The 11,065-nt window shown below is 37.2% G+C and overlaps 1 protein-coding gene across 1 annotated transcript; it reads right to left on the reverse strand.

Moving 5' to 3' along the window:
* Window positions 1–1,839: 1,839 nt before the first annotated feature.
* LOC123723104 lies at window positions 1,840–11,020 on the reverse strand. Its single transcript, XM_045685655.1, has 2 exons — window positions 11,015–11,020; window positions 1,840–5,418 (listed from the first exon to the last, which is right to left on the reverse strand). Exons 1-2 carry the CDS (start codon window positions 11,018–11,020, stop codon window positions 1,840–1,842), a joined length of 3,585 nt encoding a protein of 1,194 aa, XP_045541611.1.
* Window positions 11,021–11,065: the final 45 nt, after the last annotated feature.

Genomic DNA, 11,065 nt, shown 5'->3' on the forward strand with positions numbered 1-11,065 from the left:
GTTAGTTTTTTACTCAATCAACTAACTGCAGCCCCCGACTGACGTGTTAATTTCGTAATAAATAATTTCGTGTGTAAAACGGGTTGGGGTATGGTTACTTAAATTACGGGAGCAGTAAAATAAAGAATGGAAACAAAAAACCACCACAAATCGTGTGTTACGATACAAAAGAACAATTTGTATAACATAAGCTGCTAAGGCGTTTTTGTTTCTAAAACATTTTTTTTTTTTTGTTTAATTTTGGTCGTTTGTTTAGACTATGTTCCACCTTTGTGCCAAATTTCATCAAGATCCATTGAGCCGTTACGGAGATACCTTCTAAGAAACAGCCATCCATCTAGTTCTAGTCTTTCGTATTTATAATATGAGTAAGATTGGTCATTTTGGGTGACTCAAAGTACACATACTAAATGTACACTTAATAAGACTTCTTCAAGACTCTTACGTAACTTACTCAGGTGCAACAAAAACAAAATTTTGACGCGAAGCCTCAAAATTTCGATGACTTTTTTTTTGTTTCGTCCGTTACTAATAACTCCGCATGAAGAAGGGGACATAAAATTACACCGTTTGGTGAGTTTTTTGTAGTTATTCATTTCGATATTTACAGAGTTGTGAAGAAAAGTGCTTGTCATTAAGAGGTTGAAAGAAAACAATTATCAACCAGATACTCTTTTAAGCACTTCATTGAGCTTAGGTTTTGTTATATGGATGGCGTTCTTATTCGAACCTACTATACTTTTTGTAGTCATCGATTCATTGAGCTATTTGTGGTATCTCTGCTGTTTACCTTCTATGTTAGTTATTATTATTACATTTCTCTCATATATTAAAAACGAACGTAAAAACAACTTTAACGCAGATGAACAGAGGGCCTAGCACGAATAACCGTAAGAACGTCATCGACATAATTTACACCACCAAGAAGTCTCATACAAATTTTGTCGATAATGTTTCGAAGGCGCGTGTCATAAACTAACATTCCGCCGCCAGTCAAGAGCGCGCAAACAAAATTAACTTTTAAAAATAAATTTAAATGCTTTCTCATGGAGATACAAAAAAGTAAATAACAATAACTTATTAATTAAAATGCGGATAACTAAATTACGAGTACTTATTGTAGAACCTCCATCGAATCTCTTTTTTTATTTTTTTTTGCTTCCAATTTTTATTATGATAAATGGAAATAAATTTTTTTTTATTTACGTTACTATATTATTATTATTTTTTTTTTATTATTATTATTTTATTTAGCAGTATTAGCAGATGTACATACTATCATGATTATAGGTTGGTCTCGGAATTTATCCTAAAAACATTAGACTGCTCTTTAAATTGTAAAGGAATATTTATACTTCACTTATTTTATCACCTGCTGTAACTGACGTGCTGCGGAGTTCAAGGCTTTTGCAGAATATCAGTGTTTCTGCCCCCATGGCAAAGAAACATACAGCTGAGCAAAGGCCCTATCTGTTCTGCATTGCAACGCTTAGTTATAATTTGTTTATTATTTTTTTTATTTTTTTTATGTACATTACTTTTCGTGTCCTTAGTTTTAATTATATAAGTGATCTTTAGGTTTTATTTTCTTTTAATGTTTTAATTGTATTATAAGTGTTGTAATGTCTTTGAACGGATTAAATGTCTTATTATTATTATTATTCTTATTCATTTATTATCTTATTATTTATATAATACATTATTATTATTATTATTCCACATATTTATTTCTTGTTTAATTTTATACATTTTTCTTAATAAAATCTTAAACAATATTAAAAAAAATATAAAAAATCTGGATACGTCGGCAGCGGAGCCTTGGGCCCAAGCTACCGGCGGTTAGGCCTCCAGAGACAGAAACTTCCTCACAATGCGTGCCGTGCTCAGGAGTACCGCCTTCTGTGCCTGGCCCTTCACCCACTTACCGAGCGAGAGCCTCTCTAGGTGGTGATCGAGGCTCTTCGCGATTAATCCATTCACGGACAGCACTATCGGTACGATAATTGTTGACTCCATATGCCACATGGCTGTAATCTCGTGCGCGAGATCCAAATATTTTGACATCTTGTCTGTCTCTGCCTTCACGAGATTACAGTCATGGGGAATACTTACGTCAACAATTATCGTATGTCTCGCAGATCGATCTATTATCACGATATCAGGCTTATTGGCTACAATAGTCCTGTCTGTGATAACAGATCGATCCCAGTAGAGCGTGATATGACCATCATCGAGAACTGGCTCCGGTGTGTATTTGTAGTACGGCACCTCTGAAGCGATTAGACCATACTTAAGAGCAAGTTGTTGATGGATTATTCTGGCTACTAGGTTGTGTCTGTGCAAGTACTCGGAGTTAGCAAGGCGAGAACAACCGGAAGTGACATGTCTGAGGGACTCGCCAGGGCAGTGGCACAAACGACAGACATCTAGCGTGCCGTCCCTCATAATGTACTTCCGGTAGTTGTTCGTCTTGATAACTTCGTCCATAATTGCACAGACAAAGCCCTCGGTCTCCCCAAAGAGGTCACCGAAACGTAGCCAGTTCACAGAGGCAGGCAGGTCTACATCAGGCCCATGCAGAGCCCGATAAAACCTGCCGTGTAACTCCTTGCTCTTCCATATATCTAAACGCTCGGAGGTGCTCAACACTGGGTGTTTACGCCAGTTCTCGTTATTAAGAGAGAGCGGGGTGAGCCCCTTATCTACTGACACCACATCTCGATGTATCCCCTCATCGATTTTCAGGAAATACTCCCGTAGATTGTATACCTCACGGTTATGCATGTCCTTAGCATTGAGGAGGCCTCGGCCACCACATTTCCGTGGGATATACAATCTCATAACCGACGATCGTGGGTGATGCATCCGATGTGTGGTCAGCATGCAACGGACCCTTCGATCCAAGATATCCAGCTCTGTTTGAGTCCACCTTAGTATACCAAAGGAGTAAGTTAACGAGGGCATAACCCAGCTGTTAAAAGCGCGAAACTTGTTACCACCTGATAGAAGACTATTTAGGACTTTTCTCAGGCGGCCAATGAATCGTGCTTTTATCAGATGTTTTACATCCCCATCAACAATACCCAACGACTGTGATATACCAAGGTACTTGTAGGTCTCACCTTCGGAGAGGGATCTGAAGGACATACTTTCGGTGAGTTGTAGCCCATCAGAGCTTGCAACTCTCCCCCGCTGTACATACATGACCGCACACTTTTCGACACCAAACTCCATCCCGATGGAACTACTGAACTTTTCAGTTATTTTGAGCAGTTCCACTAGGTCGGTCTTTTTCGATGCGAAAAGCTTGAGGTCATCCATGTATAGAAGATGAGATATGACTTCACCCCCTCTACGAAGCTGAAAGCCCAGCCTTGATTCGTTTAGCAATGTGCTTAAAGGATTCAAGGCCAGGCAGAACCACAGCGGACTCAAGCTGTCACCCTGGAAAATCCCCCGCTCAATCTTTATAAGTCCGTTCGAAATAGGCGCTGCACTCCCAGGTAAAGAGAGTCTAGTAACCCACTGCCGCATACATGAACTGAGGAAAGTACATAGAGTTACATCAACTTTGTATAGCTCTAGTACTCTCCTCAACCACGAGTGCGGCACCGAGTCATAGGCCTTTTTATAATCGACCCAGGCAGTGCAGAGGTTTTTCCTATTTCGACGGACCTGTTGGTTGATGGTCATATCTATGAGGAGTAGTTCCTTCGTACCACGGGACCCAGGCCTACATCCATTTTGAGTTTTGGCCAAAAGATCTTTGAGATGCTTTGTTAATTTTGAGCTCAAAATGGATGTAAGCAACTTATATAATGTTGGTAAACAAGTAATGGGTCTATAGTTCTTAGCTTCCGTGGTACAACCGGACTTGAACAAAAGGTGGGTGACCCCTGTGGTCATAAAGGCTGGGAGACTACCCAGGTCGATGGCAGCCTGGAATTGAGCTGCCAGACAGAAATGTGAACTGTTGAACCATTTGATCCAGAAATTGGGCAATCCATCCGGCCCAGGACTTTTCCAGTTATGAGCCGAACGGATTGCACAACTCACGTCACAAGGTTCTATTGTAATAGGATCCATAACTGGTATCTGTTCACATCCCTGTCCGACAGCTTCAACCCAGTCTGATTCTGTATGATTGACAGACACCGACCATATTCCACGCCAAAAATTGTTTAAATCGTCTGGATTTGGGAGTTGCCTGTCATTCACACCTTCACTAGGTTGCTCCCAGCCTCTATAAACACCCTTTTGATCACTTTGGAAGCGACGATTAAGAATAAATCTGTCCGCTCGTTTTTTGTACCTGCGTATGCGATTCGCCCAAGCGCAGATCTTCTGCTTATAAAAGTCTATGCGTTCCGTGACTCTAAGTATGTAATTATTGGGACTAATATTAGTCCCGGAAAATGCCTGGGTCACAAAACGCATAACTTTCGGCCGAGTATTCCCAGCACGGAAGTTTAATAGTTTGGCTATTAAAGTTCGCGAGGTGTTAATGCGACGTTCAATTCTGGCTTGCCAGGCTGGTTTGCTATAGGTGTGTGGTACGGTTTGGGTATTTTTGATATTAAGTTTGACACCTACCATACGACACACTGCGACAGCCCCGCAATACAGAATAGAGTGTGTTTCTGCTAAGCTACTACTAGCATCAAAATACGGCGCTAGTAGTGCGTTCATTTGATTTACAATAGCCAAACTACCCCTATGAATAGGCAAACGCGGTAACCGCGATCTACTTAATGTAGGGACATCTTTAAATTCCTTAATGGCCTCCTCCAAAGTTCTCCCCATATGCTCATTATCCTGGCTACTTACGTTCTCAGCTATAGTATCACTTGCGCCTACGTTTAACGGTGCTATTGGCGTCGGTGGCCGACTGTCTACACAGTCAACGTTTAGCGGCGCCGTAGGTGCAGACTCCGTGTCCCTAAGGCTGGAACGTATTTCAGTGCGTAGACGGTCAAGAACGGAGTCATCCAGCCGACGCGACCGCAGTATGACCCGCACTTGATCCGATAAGCGCTGAGCCGTGACGGCGGTATTTGGTTGAAGGACCTGAAACAGAGACAACATCCTACCACGATACGCTGTGAGGTTTGTTTCCACCTCTGTTGCCTGGTAATACGCGCGCATGACACTCTCGTTTAGTTCTGAAGTCCATCTCATGCGGCGCACTACACCACCGGTAGCGGGGGCCGGGTGCGGGATGCGTCCCGCAGGCCCCAAGCGTGCCGACGGTGGCCGACCACGGCCCCGCACAGGTCTTCGTGGCGGGGTGGACGGCGCTGGCTCCTCCTCACTAGCGGTCGGGGACTCATCTTCTTCCGACGTTGATGGTATTAGGCTCAGCGAGGTGAGCGCAGCAGGTCTTAGGCGTGCGCATCTCCGACGCGGCTCAATTTTGTCCTCTGAATTATGGTTCCTTATTATTATTATTATTATTCCACATATTTATTTCTTGTTTAATTTTATATATTTTTCTTAATAAAATATTAAAAATTCAGTGACATTTTTCGGTGACGGCCGCTGTCATTTTTTATTATTATTATTATTATTATAAATATCCGTGATAAAGCCCCTATTAATAAAGTGAGGTAAAGCATTGAGTAAAAAGCTACGAAACAGTGTCCACACAATGCAACGAGTCCGCCTCTGTCTTTGTGCGTACCGACACCAGAGTAGGCGCTTTGATAAGCTGAAATTTTTTTGTGGCAAATTTTTTCGACCAAACGAAAAGCTTTTTCCGTGCAATAACGAAAATTCGGACGCACGAATTCGTTCCGAGGCACATAGACACAAAGCCATGTAATTTTGAATATTGCCGACTTTACGCCTTTGTCCTTTTGTGCTTTGTCGAAATTTTTCCGACCTTATGAACGTGTAGTTTGCTTTTAAAATCATATGTATTTTATATGGAGAACTTATGTGAAGGAGAGTTAGAGTTAAAAGTGATAATGTTGTTAAATTTTTATGTAATTTTTAAGACAAAAGTTTTCTCAGTTTTTTCTTCACAAAATCTTGTAATACGTCAAAAAATAACAAAATATTCTTCTATCCAATATTCATTAAAATATTTCGGAACAGTTTATTTTTATCGTTAAGAATCTCTAATCAAACATACATTTTAATAGAATAAAAAAAATCTATCTGCAAGAAGGAAAAACTCAAACATTCTAGATTGAAAGTCAAGCCTAACTAGCACATTACATAAAACTAAAACAGTTCCGCATTAGAAATAATAATAAAAAACAATTCAAACTTGGCGCCTACGCTGTCCGAAAAAAGAAGCCAAACAACTATTCGAACGTCGGCGCGGCCGAAAAAAAAACAGCTTACGAATCTAACGCGTCCGTCATCAGAAAACGAAACGTTCGTAAAAAAAAAACCAGATAAAACCGTCGTCATTGTGTACACGGGTGTTTTTCAGAAAAAATGACCCTGTGACGATCAGGAAAAATAATTTTGGTTGTACATGAAATTGTTCATATTGTCCCTGGTATGAAACAATACATTATTAACTAGCTTAATATGCTATTTAAATTAATATAAAACCATAAGTATAAGAAATATTCAAGTTTTTCTCTCAGTATATGATGCAAAGTATTCCTGTGCGTCACAAAATATAATGAATCAGATATAAAACGACCAGGCATTAAAAGAAAATCAACGTATATTACCTTATAGATATACTTAAAATCTTTCCATAAACATCAATAAGGTAGCATATTTCTATCACATTAATAAACAATCAGGGAAATAGTTTCATGTTCGTCACTTCTTTGACAAATGGCACTTGAAATGTTGTCTTTACTAATGATACGTGTAACAAATTTAAAAATTGAGCAAATTGAGGAATTTTTGGCTATAATATAATACTGATAATTACTAAATAAACACTATAAAATGAAAAACAGATATTTAAAAAACCATTTTTGTACTATTCAGAATATGGGACAGTGACTATTATGACAAGTGCGTTACGAATAGGAATAATTTGAGCAGTGTCCACACCACCGCGTTTAAAAACACAATCACAAAGAAGTTAACGCTTTATTAACTTAAAATTATTAATAAAAAGTTTTAACTGCATTAAACTTTTTTATTACATATAAAAGTATTAAAAGACATAGAATTATCAATTTGAGATGACATATAACTTATATTATTGAGGTGATTATTTTAAATTTTTACTTACGAGATAATTATCACAATTACTTTAATCAATAGATGCAATAAACCTCTCTTTCTCTATTTCACGATTCTTTCTTTCATGCAGAAGTTTTTTCGCGGTAATATCGTTTGCGACTAGTTTCTAACATCCTATGTAATTTCTGTATTTTAATTGAAATAAAATTAAATTTTTTAATTAATAATTAAATTAAAATTTTAAAATATTTCACGGTATACTAAGCTTTACAATTCAAGTTCGTCACGATTTTGTTCCGATAGTATGTCACGTGACGCACAGGAAGTGACGTTTACATCCCACGAAAGTTTTAAAATTAAAAATAACTAATATTTTGTTAAATTAACTTGTTTTTAGCTTTATTAATCTAATAAAGGTTAGTTTATGTTTTATAAGCAATATGATAAAGTAAAGAATACGAGTTTATTTACCTTTTAAATACTGTCACAATACAGAAAACTTTTTCTGGACGCCAAAGACTTCACTTTTACATGTCCTATATAAGAAAGTAAAAATAAAAATGGTTAAAGTTGTGGGACAGTCCGATTTTGCTAGGGTCATGTTTTGTGAAAAACACCCACACGAAGTCAGCGGAATTGAGAGGCCCCGCCCGCGCACGCCATTGGAGGGCCCCGCAACTCGAAATTTGAACAAAAACTCCAACCTAGTTCCGCCTTCTAAAATGTTTTTAACGAACCAAAATGGCCGCGACCGCTCTATTTGTTTTGGGCGCTAGACTCTCTATATTCGGCCCATTGTTCCGCGTTCGACTTCGAATTATAGACGCCGCGTCCTAATTTTTTTTTTTTTTTTTAATATCGATGAGATCTTTTGTGCGTTTTTTTTTTTCGTCTATGGTTGCCATTGTCAACCAGAGACTAGAATTTGTAATAGGGACAAATGCATTTCATCACTTTTATATCGAATGCACTTAAAACTAATATTTTTTGTTACACCGATAGTGTTCGACCAAGTTATTGTTTGGTGCATTTAGGATATTACAAACTTTTGTTTTGTTCCATTTGAATCTAAACAATTCAGGTATAGTTGGAACACATTACAAAAACACATTTTTGAAAAGAAAGTAAAAATAATTTTAAATTTAATAAAAGTAAATTTTTCACAAAAAATGTACAAATTCATAATACATAATCAATAGCCAAAAATATATTAATTCGAGTTAATTTAGATTGAAACCAATAACAAATAAAATAACAAATTGCTATATTTAACAGCCATTAGAAATAATCACAAAGATGTGTTGGTCATAAACATTCACAAAACTGTAGGAGTTGTAGAAATATATCATCCAGAGGCCAAAATCTCCGTTTAAAACATAGTGTTTGTTATCTCTGTTTTGTCAACGATAATGATACGGATGACAATATGTTGTAATCAGAAATTTTGGTCTCAGAAACCAACCCTAAGAGACGTATAAGTTTAAATAATCCTATTCAAACGCAACTATTCATTTACATGTAAAATAATTTAACAGCTAGAGTAGTCAAGAAAAATAAGTATTTCTAATACGTGAAAATACTACAATTTTGTTTAGCACTCCACTTTATTTCACAAAATTACTAAAAAAAAGTCCAATATTGTAATGGCCGCCATGAATGGAAAGACTTGTCTCTGGTTACTTAATTCAGTCTTTCAATCGAAACGAAGGATACAATGAGTTCGCTTATCGTCTCTGAGTATTGCAGTTAGTCATAGAACCTTCACAATATAATCTTAAATATTTTAATTATCGCTTGCAGAATTCTTGGTCAACTTTGGTTTTTCCCGAATGGAATTATTTAGAATTCGCTTGTAAACATTTAGAAATATCACGCAATGATTTAATTAATAAATAAATACACCACACTGTTCAATGCGAAATAGAAATGAAAATATCTGGCTTGCTTTCTATAAGAGAGAGAGAGAGAGAGACAGACAGAGAAATATGCGACGCCGCACAGCTTACAATAGCTTACTATAGCAAAAAGTGTCGTGACAACTTTTTGTAAGAATTTTTTCCGTCTAGCCTCCTTTCACAACGCGCGATAAGGAACTTCGTTCCAAAAAAGTTGTTTCTAGAAAAGTAAAAAATAAAGGAAAACCTTAAACATCTACCCCTAGAACTTATATAGTAAAAATAAATTTGGCGACCTTAAAGTATCTACTTCACAGGTTTCTATTAGATTGTTTGGACATATTCGACAAATACAATACAAATATAATACACATTTGACAAAGGGACATATTATAAAATAACAGTGTAAAAATTTGCGATGTATACACAGGGGCAATCACTAGTCTTAAGGCTGCGGTCCTCGAGCGTGGGAACTTCTTATACAACCTCTACATAGATATTTTCTACTCATACAGACGCATCGCGCTATAGAAATACGCATCCTCGACACGAACAAATCATCTTTCGGTGCTTCGTAAAACTACATAACCATCACGCGTTCGTCTTCGTAGGATGTTTATGTGTGTTAAGGAAAACACGCAATGTATTTAGTCGTTAGCTTCTCGCATCGCAATGAACTGACACTAGTCTGGTAAGGGCGGTGACTTAGGGTGTGTTCCGATATGCACTGCGACCACTGTAGAGTGTGACGTCAATTCAGTATACTGTGAAGCCGTTCCTTTATAGCCAGTTATACTGGTTACGATTTAAAATGGAACGCAATCTCGTATACTGTCAGCCGCATTTTTTGACGCGACATTCAAATGAGTGTATTCAAGTTTTCTAGTACATTAAAAAAAAAAAATGTTTTGGAGTACTGTCAAATTAAAAATATTTTAATTAATATTAATTATAAATTGAATTTATAATGTAATAAAAATAAGTACTTTTTCATAAAAAAGAATATGTTTTTCATTATCAACACAGTCCAATAAGGTTAATTTTTGCAATTCTTCCATTGTTTTGTTTATTTATCCAAACTAATTACAGAACTTTAACATTTTCTGATTAAACTGTAGCTTTGTTTATAAGATGTCAGGCACTCGGGTGGTTTTGACTGATCACGTGATCAAAGTACTGCGAGTACCTTACCTCGAAAACGCCAGTGCTCACAGTAGAATATGGCGGTGATTTATGACGTCATATATTTCCCTAGGGTACTGCGGCAGTGTACTGGCAGTCCATAACGGAACGAATTTTTCTACAGTGATAGCACTGTGCAGTGCTCGCAGTGTATATCGGAACATACCCTTAGTAGTGAGTAGCTGGCGGCAAAGGGCGCGGCCAAAGTGTACGTTTACTGTGTATTAAAGTAACATCATTTTACTTCTTATGGAGAAAAATATATTTTGTTTAATATGAGAAATACGAATTTTATTAAAAACAAGGATTTGTGTAGATTAAACCTATGACAGTGATTTGACCAAATTTTATTTGTTATCATTTTTGGAACGTAGTTCCTTATCGCGCGTTGTGAAAGGGGGCTTGACGGAAAAAATTCTTACGAAAATTTGTCACGACACTTTTTGCTATAGTAAGTATGTTAACGACGAATGAGCGCTACTTCACCATGGCAACGACGTGACAATATATAACGAAAATTCATAGAAATAAAATGTACTTCTTGTGAAGACTTAAGTTTTTTATTCATAGAATAAACATTGGTTCCTTCACTAATTAATCGAAAGGAACTTCGTTCCATCCGGGTGTCCCTTGACACCTCTCAAGTTTTTTTTCTTTTATATATCTTTTTTTTCTTAGGGATACTTGTTTCATTTAAATTTTCATTTTTCCGTTTTTTTGTTTCGCGTATAACTTCTCTTTTTTTTAATCGCCTCCATCAAATAAATCGGTTCTCTCACCTCCATTTTCCTGTCAATCCTAGAATCTATAATTTCCGGGAGCATACAATC

Source organism: Papilio machaon, chromosome W (genome assembly GCF_912999745.1).
Source record: "Papilio machaon chromosome W, ilPapMach1.1, whole genome shotgun sequence".
Taxonomy (NCBI): domain Eukaryota; kingdom Metazoa; phylum Arthropoda; class Insecta; order Lepidoptera; family Papilionidae; genus Papilio; species Papilio machaon.